The sequence below is a fragment of the Tachyglossus aculeatus genome, chromosome X1 (assembly GCF_015852505.1).
Source record: "Tachyglossus aculeatus isolate mTacAcu1 chromosome X1, mTacAcu1.pri, whole genome shotgun sequence".
In the NCBI taxonomy this organism is placed as follows: Eukaryota; Metazoa; Chordata; class Mammalia; order Monotremata; family Tachyglossidae; genus Tachyglossus; species Tachyglossus aculeatus.
Genome location: NC_052101.1, coordinates 30561965 through 30586637, shown reverse-complemented (window position 1 = coordinate 30586637; position 24673 = coordinate 30561965). Strand labels below are relative to the sequence as shown.

Below are 24673 nucleotides of genomic sequence, written 5' to 3'. Positions count from 1 at the left end.
GATTTTTAACTGGCAGAAGTCTGAGGAACAGTTTGGCTTTGAGAAATGTCCAAGCCATTAGGTTGATGGATGGGACTCAAGTTCGGTTCCAAATTAGAATTAGGTGCTTGAATGCTTTGACTATCGAAATTCACAGCGTGGTAATGAATAGTTCACAAAGGGCACATTGCTGAGTGGTGTTCCTGGATCTGAGTCTGGGCAGGGCCATCCTCAACTCTCCACGGAAAGTGAGGCCCACGTATAGAAAGCGAGCGGGAGGTGCATGCGTTCATCTTTGTCTACCAGAAGGTGATTAAGGTTGCACGCAAGGCGTAAAAACTGATACTGGAGTATATGGGGTTGTCATGAGGAACTCTGAAGCACCTTCCTACAATCGCTACACAGAAAGAGCCTGTAAGGTACAGCAGGAAGAAAGGCAATAACTTTTATTGAAATCTCAGTGTCTGGGAGAGAGAAAGGGCCATCCATTCCCTACTTAAGGGGCCATTAAAACGCAGTTAGTGTGGATGCTTGCCATTCTGCAAGCACACGTTCAAGCCAGAGCAGAGCAGCAGGGCATATATCAAGTTGAGCTCAGGAGGCCCAGAGCTAGAAGCTCATTCCACACTGCAGAAAGGGCAGTGGGGAGGGGAAAGAAGGAAAAAGGCATGAAACCCACCGATCATTCCGGCTGGGATGTGCTCGCCCCTACCTTATCTACTGTAACAGCTTCCCAAATTAACTTTAAAGACTCCCTCAAGGCTCATCTGCTAGTTGGAGCTGTAGACTAACTGCAAAAAAGATCCGGTCTATTTAGCTCTGGCAATAGCTGCATGGTACGGAGGCAAAGGAAGAGGTGGTCTTAAAGACTTCCCTGGTTACTATCTGCTTTATTTGCAAATATTTTAATGTCTGTCTCCCCCATTAGTGTAAAGGTCCCTGTGGGCAGGGAGTTTTGTTGTACTTCCCCCAAGCACTTGGTACAGTGCACTGCACCCAGTGAACATACAATAAATATTATCACAACCATCACTTTCTGAGAACAAGCATGTACATCACGGCAAATATTTTGAACCTGTTTCACTTCATTTTCCAACATTATTGCCATTGCCATTATCATTCAAAGAAAAAAAGAGATCAGCTCTTTATTGGTTAACTGTAAAAGCATAAGGGAAAATATTTTTAATGGATCAGCCCTTGATTTTCTTTTAATTTCTGACTTGGCCTTCGGTTGTTTTTTCATGAAATGTTTTCCACTTTCTGTAAAACAGCAGCTCAGACAGAGTCAATGATTGACAGAAAGGGCACTCCAGGTACTAGAAGGCCAGTGGAAAGAGGAAATGCAAAGCACAACCCCGAGCAAAACCCCTTAGTGGATGATAAAATAACAGGATGAGACCTGAGAAGAAAAATGGAAATGAATGGAAGTAAACAGTAGAGGAAAAACACCACAGCATAAAAGCAGCTTAGAAGGATGATTTTCCAAAAAAAAGACAGAAAGTCGCACAAGCTCAGTTTCTCTCTTCCCCAAGAATACCCAAACAGACATAGGCCAGTCTCCCTGAACATCATTACTGATGCACACTGATCTCACTGTTTACAAGCCATCTGCACACATTACTGCTCTCTTTCGCACTGTGTAAGATGAAGTTTAGGCCCTACACAAAGGATGTGTGTTTAGGCGGTCATCACCCTATATCATAAATAACATACCAAATGCAGCCTTCAGCTCTCTTTTGGCCAGAATCAAATGACGTGGCTTTGGCTCACAGTCCACACACACGCTTCTACCTTGAGGCTGCAATCTTCTCTGCTGGGCCTCTGAATTTCTTGTTCACTTTTTATCCAGGCACGCTGAACCTCGGGTGGCTTTCCTTCATTTCCTTTTCCCTTCCTGGGGGGATATCTCATCGTTCCCCAAGGCCCAGACCTCTCTGTGACCTTCAGGAATTCCAGTAGAGGCTCTCTAGAGTGCAGGGGAAAACTGTGGCTTTAAGTGCTCCTTTCAGAAGGGCCATGAGGCCACCAAAGGGAGAATGGCAATGTGGACCAGTTCTTCTTTTTTAAGGTCTTTGAAAAAACCACCAGTGGTGGGGATAAATGGGAGGGTGGGGAGAGGGGGTTGTGTGAAAACTGCTCTGAGCCCCCAGGAACACCAATTGTAAAAGGCCTCCAGTCCCTGACCTCCCTGGATTATCTCAGTCAGAGAGTGTCTTCGCCTGCCCTTTCTGAGGTGAGGTCTTGGGGAATGTGCAAAAACATCTGTCATCAGCAAACCAGTCTTTAAAACTCAGTCGAGTCAGGGCTGATCTGATATGAAGTGATAAATGGAGGCATCTAAGTATATGATTAGGAAGGGGGTAAAAAAAAAAAAAAAAAAGCAGCTGGTTTCATCTTCAACCAGGCAACTGGCAGGGAAGACCTGGTCCTGCAGAACGTACACCAGGAGCAGCTGGGGAGTTTCTAATCTGCCCCTCGTCTGTAACAGAAGCGCAGTCGCTTTCAGAAAGGGGAGATTCTCCACTCGAAATGGTGAACAAAAAGCCCGTTTCATGGAAAAAGAAGGAAAAAAAACCTGCTTCTGAAGGTGGCTTGAAAATGGTCGAGAGGGTTTCTGGGCTGTGCTGGGTCTCCGGAGCCTGGAGCCAAACAAGCACTGTTATTTTGATAAAGAAGAAGTTGAACTCACTAAAACTGAACAGTCAATAGCTTGTCACCCACTTGGTAGTGGAGCAGCTTAAGAAAGACTTGTACTTCCCAAGCGCTTAGTACAGTGCTCTGCACACAGTAAATGCTCAATAAATACGATTGAATGAATGAATGCAGAGGGAAAAAAAAACCCAGCTGAAAGAGATTTCAGGGCTGCCATGGAAGCCTTTCTCTCGCTGGGTAATAGCAGCATATGGCAGGTGTCCTGAAAAGTCAATTTTACTGCCTAAGGCAGCGCTGCTCTTTCCTGAGCCATGTGCTCTCTCTGTCTGCCTCTCATTTGGGGGGGGTGCCTCCCCCCACCACCCCACCTCATGTCAAAAAAAGAGTATGCCCAGGCATAATCCTGAAGGAGGAAGGCCCACAGGGCCAGGCTAACACACCACGGTCTTGTTTCTGCCCCGTTCAACGGACATTTCTTAGTAGGCTGAGGTCTTAGGGAATGTGCAAAACCATCTGTCATCATCAAGCCAGTCTTTAAAACTCAGCCAAGTCAGGGACGATTTGATATGAAGTGAAAAATGGATGAATCTGAGTATGTTTGTGGAGGTGTAGAGGTGAGGGGGGAAAGGCTTCATCATTGGAGATTCAGGAAGTGACTGAAGCCTCCTCCATTAGCCTACATGAATTCAAGGAATAAAATGTTAATATGGACAGGCCAAGGGCTTTTTTTTTTTTTTTGCCTTAAGTGAGGGGCAGGGCACGCTCCCAAGAGAGAGGACAGAAATGAAAGAGTGCAGGGAAAAGAAAGTGCAAGCACAGGAGAGAGAGCAAGAGCAGAGGCAAAAGAGAACATTTAATCTCTCTGTAAGTCTCTCCGGCTGACAGCTGTGGCACAAGTTTTGCTCCAGTTCACCGGAGATGCAATTACCATTTGCTGTCTTAGCTGGCAGGCAGGCAGTCAGGCAGGCAGACAGTTAAGAAAACTTGTCCTCTTGACTACTGCCACCTGGTCAACTAGATTGTAGTTCCTTCAGGGCCTGGATCATGTCTACTAATTCTAATTCCATAAACATGGTTCAGTGCTCTACACACCGTAAGGTGCTCACTAAATACTACTGATTGATTGGGTCAGGAATACAAAAACCAGGGCAATCTTTTGGGCTCAGCACCAATGGCTATATACCCAAAATGCACTATGGTACGCTTTCGCACCAATCAATCAATCAAATTTTTTGAGCACTTACTGTATGCAGAGCACTACATTACCAAGAAAGAAACTAGTCCCAATTCACCTACACTTATTTCAAGACAAACTTATTTCAATAGTATGCTGGGAAACAGAGGGGTCACCAATAATGAAGTTGGAGGAATCCAATTCACCACCTTCGAGCAAAACCTACTGGCTCAGAATCCCTACAGCATGCACAAATCCTATTTTGAAAGTAATTTAGAGGCATTTAGAGGGAGAGAGAAAGCCTCAAGTGTTTCTCAACTCTACCCCACAACATTTCCCATTCCAGTTACAAGTAAAAAAGAAACCCAACAGGTTACAGATAGTTATTTATAGTACCACTCAATAAGTGACATGGGGCCACCCCCACCTTCCCAAATCTAAACCAATCATTTCTTCTGCCACAATCCTCTCCCACTATCCACAATGAGCATGAAAAATGGCTCCATGCAAAGTTCCAAACCCTGTCCGGCCACTGTCTTATAAAGTGATTTGATGATCTCTCTGAAAGGTGCAGCTGGGATTAAACATTCATAGCGGGTCGCTATGTTTGGGGCCCATTGCTCTGCCCAAATGAGCGCATCCACTTACTTGCTAGCAAGAGACAGGCCATGGCCACGGTGTGCAGCTGCTTGGTGGTCACGTCGTAGTGATCCATGAAGAGGTCTAGCAAGTAGACTGCCAGGTGCCGAGCTGTGGGGCACAGCTGGCACTGATTGCTGAGCAGGGCCAAGAGGTCGGCAAAATAGCGGCGCATCCCAATGAGCGGGGAGCGGGCTCTGTACGCGGGCAACTTCAGCTCCTACAGGGGGGACAACAGCCAAAAGGTTAGAGTCGGGATTTCATTCATTCAATCGTATTTACTGAGTGCTTGTGTGCAGAGCACTGTACTAGGTGCTTGGAAAGTACAATTCTGCAAGAAATAGAGACAATCCCTGCCCTCAACAGGCTCACGGTCTAGAAGGGGGAGACAGACATCAAAACAAGTAAAAAGTCATCAAAGGTGTCAAAATAAATAGAATTATATACACAAATCATTAATAAATAGAATTGTTGTGGGGCAGGGAGGGGGGTAGAGCAGAGGGAGGGAGTAGGGGAGATAGGGAGGGGAGGGGGAGCAGAAGAAAAGGGGGACTTAGCCCGGGAAGGTCTCTTGGAGGAGATGAGCTTTCAGTAGGGCTTTGAAGGGGAGAAGTGTGCTAGTTTAACAGATTTGAGGAGGGAGGGTATTCCAGGCCAGAGGAAAGATGTGGGTCAGGGGTTGACAGCGGGAAAGGCGAGAACAAGGCACAGCGAGAAGGTTAGCACCAGAGGAGCAGAGTGTGCGGACTGGACTGCAGAAGGCGAGAAGGGAGGTGAGATAGGCGGGGGAAAGGTGATGGAGAGCTTTGAAGCCAATAGTGAGGAATGATATACCTAGTTTTCTTGTTACCTAGTGATTTACCTAGTTAGGACCCAAGAGCCTGAATCTACACTGGCCACCTGGCCCGGTGAGCCCCTGGAGACTGTGGAGAGGGGGCCCAACATTTCCTTAAGCCGATAACCACATGTTCATTGCTCAATGTCGATTGTATTGTGAGTTACAGCATCCGGATTTTCAAAGTGAAAGACAAACAAGTGGAAGGGAAAGGTTTTCTCCTGGAGGGAGAGCACAAAAGGGAAGCGAGGTAAAGAAAAGTGTCCAGTGATGACCTCAAAGGCTGATTTTCTTCTCAGAGTTTTTGTATGTCAAAATAACATACTTCAAAATCCTTGAATCCCTATTAATGTCCATCCTCCCTTACAGACTGTAAACTCATTATGGATAGTGAATATCCAGTCTATCAACTCTGTTATATTATATTCTCTCAAGTTCTTAGTTCAGTGCTCTGCACACAAGAAGTGTTCAATAAATACCATTATGATGATAAATCACATAAGGGTTTATATTTGATTTTCACATTAAACCTACAGCAAGCTTTGTAAGACCCTGAGCTTCCGAATGTTAGAAAACACCACCAAAATATATATATTTTTTTAACGGTATTTGTTAAGTACTTTGTGCCAGGCAGTGTACAAAACGCTTGAGTAGAAGCTGAGCATGTCGGACATTTTGGACACAGTCCCTGTCCAACACGGGGCTCAGTCTTAATACCTATTTTACAGATTATGTAACTGAGGTACAGAAGTTTAGTGATTTGCCCAAGGGCACACAGGAGACAGGTGGTGGAGACAGGATTTGAACCCATGTCTTCTACCACGACCATGCTTTTGCCACCAGGCCATGCTGCTTTTAGCATGGCATAGACTGCTTAGCTAAGATCATGCAGCCAACAGCAGCTGATGGTTAAAATGGTTAAAACACAATCAATCCAGGTTGTGGCACCTGCCTGCCACTCCTTGCCAAGCAACCTTTGGTCATCATGGGCCCCTCCGATACAGTGATTGGAGGCAAAGTTTCCCAACGTTTGCTCGTTGGCTTGGAGATGCAGGAGGGGTTTAAAAGCCCATATATTTAAGTCAAAGGTGCAGTGGGTCACACCGGGTAAACCCTCAGGCTCCAAGACACAGGGGCCCAGTGAAAGGGCATGAATCTGGGAGCCACTGGGCCTAGTTTTTGTCCTAGTTTTATCACTGGCTTGCTGCGGGGCTTCAGGTAAGTCATAACTTCTCTGAACCTCAGTTTCTCCAATGGCAATAATAAAACCCGCCCCTCTTGAACTCACAGATAGCTGGGTAGACAAAATGAGATAAGCAATGTGAAAGAGCTATGGAAAGACAAAAACGCTTTACAAATCCAAGGTACTTTATTATACACTTAAATCCTTTTTTTTTCTCTGGCCTTGGTCCTCATTTCCTTTCCTTTGAAGGCAAGAAGGAACGGGAGTTTCTGCCTTTCAACTTTGATGTCCCTGGACACTCCCTTAGCCCTGGCAACACCAAGGAAGGGAACACACCCAAGGCTCACAGGTAAGCATCAAACAGCCTGTAAGGGTGTATTTCAACTCTCAGCCAACAGTGCCCTGCCTCTGGCAATAAAAGTCTTGGAGAGGATAGTTTTGGGGTTGCACATATTTCCAAAATCTCATTTGAGCCATTAGTTACCTAGAAGAACACTAGAAATTTTATTAGAAACTCCAGGTCGAAGGGTTCTGATCCCTGGTCTGTCATTTGCCTGCTGCATGACCTTAGGCATGACATTTAATGATAATGGCATTTTATTAAGCGCTTACTATGTGCAAAGCACTGTTCTAAGCGCTGGGGAGGTTACAAGGTGATCAGGTTGTCCCACTGGGGGCTCACAGTCTTAATCCCCATTTTACAGATGAGGTAACTGAGGCACAGAGAAGTTACGTGACTTGCCCAAAGTCACACAGCTGACAATTGGTGGAGCCGGGATTTGAACCCATGACCTCTGACTCCAAAGCCCGTGGTCTTTCCACTGAGCCACGCTAATTCTCATTTAACTGCTCTGTGCCTCAGTTTCCTCATCTCTAACACGGGGATTCTGAATCTGTTCTCTCTCCCATCTTAGATTGTGAGCCCGATGTGGGACAGAGACTGTGACCAACATGATTACCAGTTATTATTATTATTAGCAAGAAAGAAAATCTGTCTACTATAATTCTATAGAGGTGCCCAGCACATCCTCACCCAGTGGCCCTAGTTTGACTTTTTTACCATTATTAATTTTTAATTTTTACATGCTTGATGCTTAACTGTTAAATCTTCCTACAATTCCTTTTCCCTTAGATTGTGAGCTACTAGAAGTTAGAGGCTGTGTCCAATTTATGGGGTTTCTTTGTTGGTATTCTTTATTCTTTATTGCCCAACTCAATAATGTCTGCATAAGATTCTTGCCAACATGTCCCTTTTCAGGGTTACTAAAAAGGAATCAAAAGCCCAGTTTATTCATTCATTCACATTTATTGAGTGCTTACTGCGTGCAAAGCATTATACTAAGCGCTTGGAGAGTACAACACAGACATTCCCTGCCCACAATGAGCTCACAGTATAGATAAATAAATTACAGATATATAAATACGTGTTATGGGGATGCGGGGGAGGATGAATGAAGGGAGCAAGACAGGGTGATGCAGAAGTGAGTGGGAGAAAAGGAGAGGAGGGCTTAGTCAGGAAGGCTTCTTGGAGGAGATGTGCCTTTAATAAGGCTTTGAAGTGGAGCACAGCACACATCTGTCTGATAAGAGATATCTCCTTCTCTGATAAAAAAGCAGCATGGCTCAGTGGAAAGAGCCTGGGCTTTGGAGTCAGAGGTCATGGGTTCAAATCCAGGCTCCGCCACTTGTCAGCTGTGTGACTTGGGGCAAGTCAGAACTTCTCTGTGCCTCAGTTACATCTGTAAAATGTGGATTAAGACTGTGAGCCCCCCGTGGGACAACCTGATCACCTTGTAACCTCCCCAGTGCTTCGAACAGTGATTTGCACATAGTAAGCTCTTAATAAATGCCATTATTATTATTATTATTGTTATTATAAGAGGAGGGAGGGCTTTCTGGCCAGAGGCAGGATGTGGGTGAGAAGTCGGTGGCGAGATAAACAAGATCTAGGTTCGATGAGAAAGTTAGTGTTACAGGAACGAAATGTGTGGGTGGTTTGTAGTAGAAGGTTTACTATCCCATAGGTGAAAATGGACAGTGAAACTGACAAAAAGACAAAAGAGGAGTAGCACAGGAGCGCGTTCTGCCTGGATAAGTGACAAGCAGAGCTGCACAGCCAAGTGTGCCGGAGGCAGGGGATCCCAGGCCCTGATGGAAACTGGTTGTTTACTGTCATGGCAATAACACCTAACCTCAGTCCTTCATGCTTCTTAAATCGATAAATTAATCAATCAGTGACATTTCCTGAGTGATTACTGTGAACAGAGCACTGTACTAATGCTCTGTGGGAAGTAGCGTGGCCTAAGTGCAAAGAATACGGTTCTGGGAGGACCTGAATTCTAATCCCAACTTTGTTCTCCCTCCTACTTGGACCTGATTGTCTTGTATCTACCCCAGAACTCGATCGCAGATAGAGATGGGGCATTCTGGGAGAGATGTGTCCATGGAGTTAGGGGTCAGGTACGATTCGACAGCAATAAACAAGACAAGACCCCAGAACTGAAGTTAGAGTAGATATAAGCTAATCAGGTTGGAGACAGTCCATGTCCCACGTGGGGATCACAGTCTTAATCCCCATTTTTACAGATGAGGTAAAGGAGGAACAGAAAAGTGAAGGGACTTGTCCAAGGACACAAAGCAGACAAATGGAGAAACTGGGATTAGATCCCCGGTCACTCTTACTCTCAGGTGCTTAGTACAATGCTCTGCACATAGAAAGCACTCAATAAATACTCTGAAGGCCAGGATCTAATCACCACTGTGACCTTACGACCTTACGCAAGTCACTTAACTCCTCTGGGCTTCAGTTTCTTTTTCTATAAAAGGGGATACCAGCCTGACTGGATTGATGAGGAACCATGAAAGTTCTACAGAAATTCAAGATATTCAAGAAATGAAAAAAAAAAAATGCAGGCCACACTTTAAAGTAAAAGGGGTGGAGCTCCCTCGGGAAGGCTTTTCTCCTTCCAGAAACACATTCGCAGCCGTCTTAAAGCTTTGTTTGACTGGCCCTGAGCAGAGAGAGGCTGATCTTAATGGCTAAGTGCTTGAAAGGCAGTTGAAGACCAGGAAATTGCAACCCAAAGTTTGTGCTCCAACCTCAACATGAACAAGGTCAAGTAGAAGAAGCAGCTTCTGCCCTTACGTGTTTTGGGGGGAGGGAGAGTGTGACTTACTCTCTCCTTCCCCAAATGGAAGTTAGGCCCTGGCAAGTGCCCTCTCCCTACTCTCCAGCACCTCCTGAGAACTGGAGAGGAGAATGAACAAATGCAGCGGCTAACTGTAACATCGCAAGTTTGGGTCACCCAGGCCAGGCAGCTTGGCACTATGGAAATTATGCCCAGCTCTTGGCCTGACCCAGAGGAGTGACCCAAGCCCGAACCACTGGACACCCACTTTGTGCCTCAGTTCCCCTGTGGCTGTACTCTGCCACCTACTTGAAGTTCCCCAAATCGCCCATCAAAGGGGCAAACTGGGCACATTTGCAAAAAACTTTGAACTCCTTAGAGAGGGCATTATGGACATTGGCCAAGGTAGCCCCTTCAGTCAAGGTCTAAGTCAAATGCTGGTGACACACTGGTAAATTCTGGTTCTCCAAACTGGAATTGTTGATGGAGCTCAGGATTTAGTAATGGAACTAACCGCCTTACCTGGAGATTCAGAGACACTAGGTGCAAATAAGAGCTTCTCCTCCAAAGCACATCTCTGCTCCTTTTGTGAAAGTTTCCAAAGATTGAGAAGCAGCATCGTCTAGTGGAAAGAGGACGGGTCTGGGAGTTCTAATCCCAGCTTTGTCGACAGCTTGCTGTGTGACCATGGACAAGTCACTTAACTTCCCTATGACTCATTTACCTCATCTGTAAAATAGGTATTAAATCCTCCTCCCTCCAATTTAGACTGTGAGCCCCATATCAACTGTTGTGTTGCACTCTCACCAGCACTTACTACAGTTTTCTACACACAGTAAGTGCTCGATAAATACCGTCCTTTGTAGTAGCGATTGTTTTGCCCAACCACCTTCTACTTATGTTTTCCAGGGATGGTGGATCTCCTGCCACTCAGCTGGAGTATAGATTAGCTGCATAACATGGGCCAAAACTCTCTCCTAAGTGAACGGACAGGTCAAATAACATACAGTGTGAAGGAACAGTTCAAGGTATAGTGCATTGCACATGGGAATTGCACAGGCAGCTGACTCTCTTGAGAAACAGTGCTGATGAGAAGCGGTCTCCTGAAAGCCCAACCATAACCATCAGGCTTCCGACCCAGAAACAAGAGACAACAACGGGCTTCCGACCCTTCACCAGGACTTTCCCCACACGCTTCCCCAACACCTTCATCCCTGGCTTGTTCCTTGGCACTGGAGCTCTTCTCTGAGCTACTTTATAAGCCATCCAGATTACGGTAAAAAAGAGTTGGCAGATTATCTGGGCTGGATTTGCATAAGAAGTCACAGTCCAGAAAGAAACAAGATATGAAGAAATACTCTATGCAATGACCAACAGGATGTGGAAACTTTCAGATTTAAGGTAATGAAAAAGCTAACCCATCTTGGGTTAAAATCCTCTATGGGCACATTGCAAAATACATGCAACTCCCCTCTTCTTCCTCCCATCTGAATTCCCAGAAGAACTAATTATGATTGCCACATAAGGGAGGAGGAAGTAACAACTGTGGCTAAGAATGAAGACCCCATTTCAACATTAGAAAGACTGGGTGATCTAGGAGGGGGGTCTCTACCAGCAACTAAAAACTGCACAGACACACGCATACACCCACTCCCCATGTACATTTTGGTTCATCTGCTGACTGCTTATAGTTCATATACTTCAGGGACTAAACTACCATTGAAGCAGTGGGGGCGGGGGGGGGAGTGGGGAGGGTACTGTTCTCTGTAAATTCTGAAATTCCCCAATGGACTGTAGTGCCCCACCCCCTCTACAGAATGAATCCACCCCACCTCCTCTAGAGAATTAATCCACGGCTTCTCCCAAAGAAGCAACAGGAGATTCCCTTCAGAGAGAGGAAAGCCACAGGGGACCTTCCTTCCTTCCCCTCCAAGGAGTAGGTGCAGAAATGCAGGACACCACTTCTGCCTGGAGGTGACGGAAACAGCAGCCATGTCCCAGACCACACAAGGGGAAGCCCAGCCTTAGAAGACAGCACCTCTTGATGGGCTGCATCTAAAACCCATGAGCAACACTGGTTGACTCAAGTCTTCCATTTTCTTTGAAAAGGCCTACCATGACATTCAGTCCGGTAGAAAAGAAACTTGGGCATCTGAGCCCTGAAACCGGACCAAGCACTTTCCAGCTCTTACGGGGATAGTAGTGCTCTCATTTTTGACCCTCTCTCCTTAATACAAATTCCCATCTTAATCTGACACCGAGGAATCTCTCTAGTGGCTCAGAGATCTACTAGATTGCCAAAGCAGAACTGAACAAAATCAATCAGTGATATTGAGTGCTTACTTTGTGCAGAACACTGTACTAAATTCATTCATTCAATCATATTTATTGAGCACTTACTGTGTGCAGAGCACTGTACTAAGCGCTTGGAAAGTACAATTCGGTGACAAGCCCACATTTTAGACTGTGAGCCCACTTTTTAGACTGTGAGCCCACTGTTGGGTAGGGACTGTCTCTATATGTTGCCAATTTGTACTTCCCAAGCACTTAGTACAGTGCTCTGCACATAGTAAGCGCTCAATAAATACGATTGATGATGATGATGATGATAATCCCTACCCAACAACGGGCTCACAGTCTAGAAAGGAGGAGACGGACAACAAAACAAAACAAGTAGTAAATGCTTGGGAGACTTTAATACAACAGAGTTGGTAGACATGTTCCTTACCTATAGTTTACAGTTTAAGAGGGGATGGCTTGAACTTTCAAGGACACCTATGTCTGTCTTTGCCTACAGCTTCCACTCACTCATCTCCTAATGTCCCAGGAAGGAGGCTAGATAATAATAATAAGAATGATAATAATAATAGTGTTATTTGATTCTAGTCCTGTTTCACAGAGAAACTTGAGATATGGGAAGCAGGACATGTTGATCATCTCACAGGGATTGTCTCTGTGCTGTGGTTGTCTCCCACACAGAACGCTGAATTGTGGGGCTCTGGGAGTCTTAGGGCATGATGAAAAAATTTCACTCTCCCATGCATTCTATTCTCTCTAATAGTAAGTTAGGTACCTCAAGACACAAACATTCATATAGGAAGGAAGCATGTAGAACATCACTGTCATGATTTTAAACTTTCCAGGTGGCTGCAGGGCATTCACAGGCCACTTTGAGGTAGGAAGACTGACTGTGACCTAACTTACTCCCAAGAAATGCCTTAGGCTCTGAGGACAATCTGGCTCATTATTTTAAGATACAAACGAACCCTCTCTACCAGTGGCAAAGCTCTGCCAATGTTAGTGAATGGCCTAGACGAATACCTGACAGGGCTGCGAAACTCCCCTCTCTTGAGGGGTCAGGCCCTGAGAAGAGGCACTAATATGAAAAATCATTCCATTCCCTCAGAGCAAAGCTTTAAGCCTTCAGAAGGGTTATTTGCTTTATGGATAAAACCAGAAGCTCTGCCAGCATAGCCACCTGCAAGGAGTGCCCTCCTCAGGGCAATTAAGATCTGCCTTTGGAGGATTCGATTACAAAATAAACCATTACACCAATCAGACCATCTCAGGAAACTCTGCCCTAACTCTGACCCTTGCTGCTCCAAAAAGACCGGCAAAGAAGGAGTAAAGGAGAAAGAAACAGAGAAAGAGAGAGAAAGAGACTGCATGGTCCAAGATACATTCTGACCTGCGAGTAAGCACTCAGCCAGGCAGATACAATCTATGACATCGTTAATTAAACTCACTAACTCCGTTTACATCATTTGGAGTCAGTGGAATTTTCCTCTGGCCCCCTTCTCTCTAGTTCTTAATGGCTTTTTTCTCTTAAAGTGCAACAATGCATCTCTCTTGCGCTGCGGTGAAAGAGTTGTTGGCCTGCCTCCCGCTACCCACAGGAAAACCCACAAGTTGAACAAGACGGGCGATCAAATCAAGTGCAAGTGAACTGGGCAGCTCAATGATGAACCCAGATGTTTCTGGCCTACAGTACAGCTTGGGAAACTTGGCCAAGAAGCTTCTTCTACAACACTCCTCCTGAAGCTGTCAAACGAGGACAGCAAATTCACGTGATCAGCTTTTTCCACTCTAGATGAGAGATGCCACTAAAGTGAACCTTGGCACCCCTACCTCTTGGTGAGGCTGTATAATCTAGGTTTCTAGGATGGTTTTTCTCCTGCTTCTGTAGCCTCTCACGGTGTCTTCTCCATGGGATGAGAATGAGAATTAGCCACAGTGCCTACACCTCAAGGAGTTCCCAATCTAAGAATAAGGAATGTGGTGACAGACACCCAAGGAAAGGTAAAATAAATAAAACCCTTCTCTCACTCCCCTGAAAAAACCCCCAACATAAACAGAGCATGGAGAGAGAGAAAGAGCACAGGAGCATAGAATGGAAGCCAGAGGACCTGGGTTCTAGTCCCAGCTCCACCACTTGCCTGCTATGTGACCTAGGGAAATTCATTTAATTTCTCTGTGTCCTAGCTGCCTTCTCTGTAAAAAGGGGATTAAGACTGTGAGCCTCATGTGGGATATGGCCTGGGTCCATGATTACCCCAGAGCTTAGTACATTGCCTGTCTCATAGTAAGCGCTTAACAGCAACCACAGCCAGCCCAGCCCCAACATCCTACAGGGTCTGATGATCTTTCGTCACTTCACTCTCTCCCTGACAGTGGAGAAGGCTGGATGGGTTCTGATGTCAAGGGGCTACCATGAACTGCCATGAACTTCTGTACATATCCGAGTATTTCTTACAATTTGTGCACTTTTTATCTCTACTTTCCCCCACAAATCTACCTACTCTATTGTGTTCTCCCAAGAGTGTTCTGCAATAAACACTATACCACTGATTGAGCAGGAATCATGTTTTCTTCTATTGTTCTCTCCCAGGCACTTAGTACAGTACTGTGCACGCAGTAGGCACTCAATAAGCATAAGCAATTAATGAACTATGGACTGGAAAATCAAGAACTAAGCTCTAAATGACGTTTTGACACTAACTTCCTATGTGATGGTACATCAACCAAATTCCTACAAATAGTCATTCAAGATTTACTGTAAGTAGATGACTGAGCCCTAGAGGCCCACACAAAACAAACCACGCAAATGATTGTACATCATTTAAAGGTGTTGACAAATAAGCAGTGTGGCCTAATAAAAAGACCAAAAGACTGGGGTTCTAGTCCCATCAGCTGCTGTGTGACTTTGGGCAAGTCACTTATCCACTCTGGGCCTCAGTTTCCTCATCTTTAACAAGAAGATTATATACCAGTTCTCTCTCCTTCTTACACCTTGAGTCCCATGTGAGACAGACATTGGGTCCAACCTGATTATCTTGTCCTGACAATGCTTAGCCCAGCTCTTCCCCAACAGCATCCTCATTAAGCACCCTGGACAGAATACCAGGAGAAAGGTAATACTGATTTACTACTTTCTTGAAAACACTGCTCTTGGAGTACCTCACCAATCAAATTTGATTACATAATTTATAGAGCACCGATAACTTTCCTCAAAGTGAATCCTAAGGGCATAAAAACGATTGTCTATATCCAATCCACATTAATGTTTGGCATTTCTGTATGAACTGATAATACAGTCATGGATCTGACTGTGACCTGATTATAGATCTAAAATGATCTGGTTCCCCTTTGACATTTCTCCCAGATCTGGACATCCTCTTTTCTTCAGAATTTGTTTATATCCAGACCTTAACGTGTCTTTTAAGGTTAATATGGCTGGCCATTCAATAGTATAAAGGAAAATAACTGATCAAACAAATGAAGTTTGTTTGATCTTCGAGTTTATCTTCAAGTCCTATATTAAAAGCTCATTAGTATGCTATTCTGCTGACCCATTAAAGTGCAAACTCACAAAGGGCAGCACCCATGATGTAGGCATTCATTAGATATGAAACCAGCTAACCTCCTGTACACAAACACTGTTGTACCAAAACAAGCCAAATGCCTTAGCTCCTTGTGGGGAAAAACAGAACATCCGGAAAAACTACCCTGATGAAAGACTTTCTGGTCATAAATCACACAGGTGGAGGTTCAAAACTGACTGGTCCTCTCCTCGATCTCTAAGAGAACACTTTGCACAAAAAAAGTTTTCCTCATCTAAAAAAATAAATGCACTGGAGAACATGGAAAGTCTTTCTCTACTCTTCTTCTTTCAAAATTGACTCAGTAGATGAAAATCAGCACTGGTTGGAAGAGTACTTCCGACTGTTAAAATGGGGAAATGTACCCTGTAGTGCCCTTTTGCAACACATTTTGGTTCCAGGAAATTACACCTAGTACTCCTGGTCAATACTAATAACTGCCTGAACAGCTCTGGTTGGTTATGGTGAAAAAATTAGTCTTTCCTGGAAGCAGGCATCCTAAGCAAGCGAACCCCACCAAGCACCTACACTGGGGTCTCTAACTGTCCCTCCAATTCACCACCAACTTGGACATACCCTTCATTTTAACCATTTTAACCTTCATCTCACCATTTCTAGTACCACCTCTTCCCTAACCAACTCTGAAATCCCTCTAAATGACCACAACCTCCTCACCTGCCTTCTCTCCCACACATCGCTTTCCTTGTATATCTGTCCGGTTCCCCCAACAAAGACCTCTGGATCTATTGATCCACACCAATTTTTTCAAGTCAACATTTAGTAACTACCTTCCCTTGTAACACACACTGACACCAACACCCTCCCCTACTGACCCCACTTGCTCTTCTATCCCTTCATCCATCTTGTCCCTCTAACCCACAGCCTTGGCTCGCCTCCATAATCCATTTCCTTTGATCCTGTGCATGAGCTGCAGAGCACTGCTGGCAGAAATCCATATCAGGCTGACCTTGTCCATCTCAAATTCATCATTCATTCATTCAATCATATTTACTGAGCGCTTACTGTGTGCAAAGCACTGTACTAAGCGCTTGGGAAGTACAAGATGGCAACATATACAGAAAAATACACAAAATACACAGAAAAATACATCCTACTTGGATGACCTGCCAACAACTGTCCTCCCTGTTTTTCTTGGCGTTATCCTCAACTCATCTCTGATCCCTTGCTAATCCTTACTGAGCGACTAACGTGTGCAAAGCACCAAATTAATAAGGACGTGGGAAAGTGTAGTATAACAAGTTGGTAGAAACAATCAATTCTGTCTTTTCTTTCCTCCCAACTTTTGCTCCATAACCAATGTGGTGGGACTGGGAGATTGATCACGGTTGGATAGGTACTACATCCATCATCTGGTCCAGCGCCCATCCATCATTCAGGTAGGTCACTGCCTGAAACCATCCAGATAGTAGTCTAATGACTCGTTAAATATCTCCAGGCTCACAGCCTCTACAATCTCTTTTATAAAAATCACCTAAAGGAAAAATGATTTCTTCATGGATCAGCTGGATGTTTAAAGAATAATCATTAATACCAGTGATAGAGTCAAACTAAAGAGCCAAACTAAACTGAGGGTCCTGGCTCCCAGCACTCTCCAAGTTACAAGTTACTCCAGCGCTCAGCCACCTCCATCCCCATCGAAAAAAAAAAGACGGCAACCATCACCATCCCTACTGAAGCGTTGCATCTATTTGGTGTATTTTTCGTGTTGTGTTTTACTATTTCTTAACTCCAGACTGTGTCCACTCCCTTCTGCCCACCCACTTACACTTTTAGATCATCAGTCCCCAGGAGGGACAGGCACCTAATTCTCACCTATGTACACTCTCCCAGTGCTTAGTACTGCACATAATGAACACTTCGTAAATCTACAAGCAAACAGAAAGGAAAGCATACAAATAATCCCTAATGGTAATTGTAACGGTATTACAATTACACAATAATGGGGAAAAAAATAAGTTTGGAATAGGTTCCTTCCACCAAATACGGTTAATCTGGTTCCCGAAATGGCAAAGCATTTTGAACATGTTCAGAAACGTGATGTTTGTTAATCAAATTTCTGCTGAGTTGATTTGATTTTTCCTTTCTGAACCACTAATTAACATCAGAGCACCAAGAATCCCTCCAATCACAGACAACTTTAAATGTGGGGCAAAAGGAGGCAGGTATTTCTGGCACGCTCGTGGCATTCTAACTTTCCTAATTCTGATAAGAACTTCTTTGGAGGAGGACAGATTTCATCTGGCCGCAAATTCCTTCCTGTTCGCTTTCCGGTGGACTGACATACCCCTTTGCCACCTCTAGGAATCAGCACTGCGATACAGGGTTTTGTTTTCTTCATTAAGGTCTAGATATCTTCCACCAAAAAAGATCCAAATCTTCGGTTTCAACTTAATCGGCTAGTAGGTAAATGCGTGGGTGTGGCCTCAATCCCCAATGGCAAACCCCCAAAACCGCTACATGTCCTGCGGTGATATTTTTTTTTTATCTAAATGTTGAATGACTAGAAAAGTTCATTCAGATTAGAGAAGGAGGTCACTCGTGATACCGACAATCTGTGTTGCCTCAAGAAACACTCTCTGATCAGAAGGATAGAAGACACCAAGAATAGCAGGCGGGGAGATTGCTTAATAACTCCGGGTGATCGGGACAGAAGAAAACTTTTTTTTGTTGTTGTTGGGGAGGCAGGGGGGTGGAAAGCGGACAAAACAGAGGAATTCTATTTCCAGCAGGCAGTGGACCCTGATGAGAGAAGAAGAATTACACCAAAGAGCTTAACTCTTACCTTCCCTCTCAGTGCCGAGTGGATATCTGATGCAAGCAGACCTTCCCACCACGACTCTTCCATTCTCGCTTTTCCTGTTCCGAGGTCGGCAGAAGGGATCCCGGTTATGGACCTGGGAAAATGGGAAAAGAAAGTCAGTTTGCAAAAAGAGCGCTAGGATGGTGCGCCCCGGGGGGAGGGAGACTGTGAGCCTGGTTGTTGGGTCGGGACCGTCAGAGAAACAGCGTGGCTCGGTGGAAAGTGCACGGGATTTGGAGTCAGATGTCATGGGTTCAAATCCAAGGTCCGCCACTTAATAATAGTGATGATGATGGTATTTGTTAAGCGCTTACTATGTGCAAAGCACTGTTCTAAGAGCTCGGGGGGGGGATACAAGGTGATCAGGCTGTCTCACGTGGGGCTCACAGTGAAGTGACTTCAGCTTTGTCCAGTGCTCTGCACGCAGTATGCGCTCAATAGATTTATTTATTCAAACGATCGTATTTATTGAGCGCATACTGTGTGCGGAGCACTGTACTAAGCGCTTGGGAAGTACAACTCGGCAACATATACAGACGGTCCCGACCCAACAACGGGCTCCCAGTCTACGACTGACTGAATGAATAATAATAATAATGGCATGTGTTAAGCGCTTACTAGGCACAAAGCACAGTTTTAAGCGCTGGGGTGGTTACAAGGTGATCAGGTTGTTCCACGTGGGGCTCACAGTCTTCATCCCCATTTTACAGATGAGGTAACTGAGGCCCAGAGAAGTGACTTGCCCAAACCCACACAGCTAACAAGTGGCGGAGTCGGGATTTGAACCCGTGACCTCTGACTCCAAAGCCCCTGCCCCTTTCACTGGGCCACGCTGCTTCTCTAATGACAGGGTTTGTCCGAGAGCCCGTGGGGGGGTGTTCCCCTCCTGGGTGACATCCATTCCCGCGGGACCTGCACCTTAGGCAGACTAAGCGCTTAGTACAGTGCTCTGCACACAGTAAGCGCTCAATAAATACGATTGATTGATTGATTGACCCGGGCTGGGAATGGGGAAGAATGGGGGAAGGGGAAAAAGGGAGAAGGCTGCGTGGCTCAGTGGAAAGAACTCCCCCTCTTCATCCCCCCAGCCTTACCTCCTTCCCTTCCCCACAGCACCTGTATATATGTATATATGTTTGTACGTATTTATTACTCTATTTATTTTACTTGTACATATTTATTCTAATTATTTTATTTTGTTAATATGTTTTGTTTTGTTCTCTGTCTCCCCCTTCTAGACTGTGAGCCCACTGTTGGGTAGGGACCGTCTCTCTACGTTGCCAACTTGTACCGCCCAAGCGCTTAGTCCAGTGCTCTGCACACAGTAAGCGCTCAATAAATACGATTAAATACGTTTGAATGAACACGGGCTTTGGAGTCGGAGGTCATGGGTTCGAAACCCGACTCCGCCCCGTGTCTGCTGTGTGACCTTGGGCAAATCGCTTAAAATCTCGGTGAGCTCATCTGTAAAACGGGGATTAAGACTGGGAGCCCCAAGTGGGACAACCCGATCACTTTGTATTCCCCCTCCCCGGCGCTTAGGACAGTGCTTGGCACATAGTAGGCGCTTACCAAATGCCATTATCATTCTTACTATGATTACTAATTACTAATGATTACTATGATTATTACTATTATTATGTTGCCAACTTGTACTTCCCAAGTGCTCAGTCCAGTGCTCTGCACACAGTAAGCGCTCAATAAATACGATTAAATACGATCGAATGAACACGGGCTTTGGAGTCAGAGGTCAGGGGTTCGAATCCTGACTCCGCCACATGTCTGCTGTGTGACCTTGGGCAAACCACTTAAAATCTCAGCGACCTCATCTGTAAAACGGGGATTAAGCCTGGGAGTCCCACGTGGGACAACCCGATCACCTTGTATCCACCACCACCACCCCCGGCGCTTAGGACAGTACTTGGCACATGGTAGGCGCTTACCAAATGCCATTATTATTACTAGGATTACTAATGATTACTAATTACTGATTATTAATGATTACTATCATTATTACTATTATTATGTTGCCAATTTGGACTTCCCAAGCACTCAGGATTAAGCCTGGGAGCCCCACGTGGGACAACCCGATCACCTTGTACTCCCCACCCGCACCCCCGGCGCTTAGGACAGTGCTTGGCACATAGTAAGCGCTTCCCAAATGCCATTATCATTATTACTATGATTACTAATCACCGATTATCAATGATTACTATGATTATTACTATTATCATGTTGCCAACTTGGACTTCCCAAGCAGTCAGTCCAGTGCTCTGCACACAGTAAGCGCTCAATAAATACGATTGAATGAACACGGGCTATGGAGTCGGAGGTCAGGGGTTCGAATCCCGACTCCGCCACATGTCTGCTGTGTGACCTTGGGCAAACCACTTAAAATCTCAGCGACCTCATCTGTAAAACGGGGATTAAGCCTGGGAGTCCCACGTGGGACAACCCGATCACCTTGTATCCACCACCACCACCCCCGGCGCTTAGGACAGTACTTGGCACATGGTAGGCGCTTACCAAATGCCATTATTATTACTAGGATTACTAATGATTACTAATTACTGATTATTAATGATTACTATCATTATTACTATTATTATGTTGCCAATTTGGACTTCCCAAGCACTCAGGATTAAGCCTGGGAGCCCCACGTGGGACAACCCGATCACCTTGTACTCCCCACCCGCACCCCCGGCGCTTAGGACAGTGCTTGGCACATAGTAAGCGCTTCCCAAATGCCATTATCATTATTACTATGATTACTAATCACCGATTATCAATGATTACTATGATTATTACTATTATCATGTTGCCAACTTGGACTTCCCAAGCAGTCAGTCCAGTGCTCTGCACACAGTAAGCGCTCAATAAATACGATTGAATGAACACGGGCTATGGAGTCGGAGGTCAGGGGTTCGAATCCCGACTCCGCCACATGTCTGCTGTGTGACCTTGGGCAAACCACTTAAAATCTCAGCGACCTCATCTGTAAAACGGGGATTAAGCCTGGGAGTCCCACGTGGGACAACCCGATCACCTTGTATCCACCACCACCACCCCCGGCACTTAGGACAGTACTTGGCACATGGTAGGCGCTTACCAAATGCCATTATTATTACTAGGATTACTAATGATTACTAATTACTGATTATTAATGATTACTATCATTATTACTATTATTATGTTGCCAATTTGGACTTCCCAAGCACTCAGGATTAAGCCTGGGAGCCCCACGTGGGACAACCCGATCACCTTGTACTCCCCACCCGCACCCCCGGCGCTTAGGACAGTGCTTGGCGCATAGTAAGCGCTTCCCAAATGCCATTATCATTATTACTATGATTACTAATCACCGATTATCAATGATTACTATGATTATCACTATTATCATGTTGCCATCTTGGACTTCCCAAGCAGTCAGTCCAGTGCTCTGCACACAGTAAGCGCTCAATAAATACGATTGAATGAACACGGGCTTTGGAGTCGGAGGTCATGGGTTCGAATCCCTACTCCGCCACATGTCTGCCGTGTGACCTTGGGCAAATCGCTTAAAATCTCGGCGACCTCATCTGTAAAACGGAGATTAAGACTGGGAGCTCCACGTGGGACAACCCGATCACCTTGTGTCCACCCCCCCACGGCGCTTAGGACAGTGCTTGCCACATAGTAGGCGCTTACCAAATATCACTATCATTATTACTACGATTACTGATTACTAATAACTGATTATTAATGATTACTATCATTATTACTATTATTATGTTGCCAAGTTGGACTTCCCAAGCGCTCAGGACTAAGCCTGGGAGCCCCACGTGGGACAACCCGATCACCTTGTACTCCCCACCCGCACCCCCGGCGCTTAGGACAGTGCTTGGCACATAGTAAGCACTTACCAAACGCCATTATCATTATTACTATGATTATTACTATTATTATGTTGCCGCCTTGTACTTCCCAAGCGCTCAGTCCAGTGCTCCGCACACAGTGAGCGCTCAATAAAGACGACTGAACGAGTGACTACTAAGGCTGGAAAAGCAAGCGCTTACCAAATACCATTATCATCATTACTATGATCACTAATTATCAATGATTACTATCATTCTGTTGCCGACTTGTACTTCCCAAGCGCTCAGTCCAGTGCTCTGCACAGAGTAAGCGCTCAATAAATACGACTGAATGAGTGAATACTAAGGCTGGAAAAGCAAGCGCTTTTTGGTAAGCGCTTACCAAATACCATTATCATTATTACTATGATTACTAATGACCGATTATCAATGATTACTATCATTACGTTGCCGACTTGTAGTTCCCAAGTGCTCAGTCCAGTGCTCTGCACACAGTGAGCGCTCAATAAAGACGACTGAATGAGTGAATACTAAGGCTGGAAAAGCAAGCGCTTATCAAATACCATTATCATTATTACTATGATTACTAATTATCAATGATTACTATCATTCTGTTGCCGACTTGTACTTCCCAAGCGCTCAGTCCAGTGCTCTGCACACCATGAGCGGTCAATAAATACGACTGAATGAGTGACTACTAAGGCTGGAAAAGCAAGCGCTTACCAAATACCTTTATCATTATTACTATGATTACTAATGACTGATTCTCAATGATTGCTATCATTCTGTTGCCGACTTGTACTTCCCAAGCGCTCAGTCCAGTGCTCTGCACACCGTGAGCGCTCAATAAATACGATTGAATGAGCGACTACTAAGGCTGGAAAAGCAAGCGCCTACCAAATACCATTATCATTATTACTATGATTACTAATTATCAATGATTCCTATCATTCTGTTGCCGACTTGTACTTCCCAAGCGCTCAGTCTAGTGCTCTGCACAGAGAAAGCGCTGAATAAATACGATCGAATGGGTGATTACTAAGGCTGGAAAAGCAAGCGCTTACCAAATACCATTATCATTATTACTATGATCACAAATGACTGATTATCAATGATTACTATTATGTAGCCGACTTGTACTTTCCAATCGCTCAGTCCAGTGCTCTGCACAGAGTAAGCGCTCAATAAAGACGGCTGAATGAGTGACTACTAAGGCTGGAAAAGCAAGCGCTTATCAAATACCATTATCATTATTACTATGATCACTAATTATCAATGATTCCTATCATTCTGTTGCCGACTTGCACTTCCCAAGCGCTCAGTCCAGTGCTCCGCACACAGTGAGCGCTCAATAAAGACGACTGAATGAGTGCCTACTAAGGCTGGAAAAGCAAGCGCCTACCAAATACCATTATCATTATTACTATGATTACTAATTATCAATGATTCCTATCATGCTGTTGCCGACTTGTACTTCCCAAGCGCTCAGTCCAGTGCTCTGCACAGAGTAAGCGCTCAATAAAGACGACTGAATGAGTGCCTACTAAGGCCGGAAAAGCAAGCGCCTACCAAATACCATTATCATTATCACTATGATTACTAATTATCAATGATTCCTATCATGCTGTTGCCGACTTGTACTTCCCAAGCGCTCAGTCCAGTGCTCAGCACACAGTGAGCGCTCAATAAAGACGACTGAATGAGTGACTACTAAGGCTGGAAAAGCAAGCGCTTACCAAATACCATGATCATTATTACTGATTATCAATGATTCCTATCATTCTGTTGCCGACTTGCACTTCCCAAGCGCTCAGTCCAGTGCTCTGCACACCGTGAGCGCTCAATAAAGACGAGTGAGTACTAAGGCTGGAGAAGGAAGCGGGGGCGAGCCGACCTGAGGTTGTCAAAGTTGCACCGAGCGCGGTGGAGGAGGAGAAGCGGGTCCGTTGGGAGGGAGGGGGCTCCGGCCGGCAGCCTTTGTCCTACCGGCCGGGCCCGTCCGCAGGGCGCAGGGCGCGCATCCCCGGGGCGGCGGGCGCGGACGGCGTCCGGGCTCCGACCGCGCTCCGAGCGCGCTCCGAGCGGGCCCAGCGGGCCGAGCGGGCCGAGCAGGCCGAGCGGGCCGCCCCTCCGTCCGGCCCCGGCCCCTCGCCGCCCCCCCGCAGCCCGGACCGCACGCCGCCTCCCGCCGCGGCCGCCTGGTCGACCGGGCTGCGGCCGCCGCCGCCGCCGCCGCCGCCGCCGCCGGAGCCGCCGCCGCGCATGCGCCGCTCGCCCCGGAGCACGGGGCACCTGGGGATTGTAGTCATTCATTCCATCCTGTTTATTCACTCATTCATTCAATCGATCCTATTCATTCATTCATTCGTATTTATTCACTCATTCATTCAATCAATCGTATTCATTCAATCATATTTATTTATTCATTCAATCAATCATATTTATTCATTCAATCAATCAATCGCATTTATTCATTCATTCATTCAATCAATCGTATTTATTCAGTCAATCAATCTTATTTATTCATTC

At 45.5% G+C, this 24673-nt stretch overlaps 1 protein-coding gene across 3 annotated transcripts in view; it reads right to left on the bottom strand.

Moving 5' to 3' along the window:
* CCNJL (cyclin J like) overlaps nt 1-24177 on the bottom strand; it is a 37581-nt gene extending 13404 nt beyond the window's left edge. The window contains exons 1-3 of one of the 3 annotated variants that reach the window (XM_038739914.1): nt 24131-24177; nt 18273-18384; nt 4454-4664 (exon numbers count right to left, since the gene is read on the bottom strand). In XM_038739914.1, coding sequence (XP_038595842.1) covers nt 4454-4664; nt 18273-18384; nt 24131-24165 — 358 coding nt within the window. In that variant the 5' untranslated portion in view covers nt 24166-24177. Of the gene's footprint in view, nt 1-4453; nt 4665-18272; nt 18385-24038; nt 24085-24130 lie in introns of those variants that run through there. The other 2 variants (XM_038739915.1, XM_038739916.1) reach the window with 2 other exon arrangements.
* Between the last annotated feature and the right edge of the window lie 496 nt (nt 24178-24673).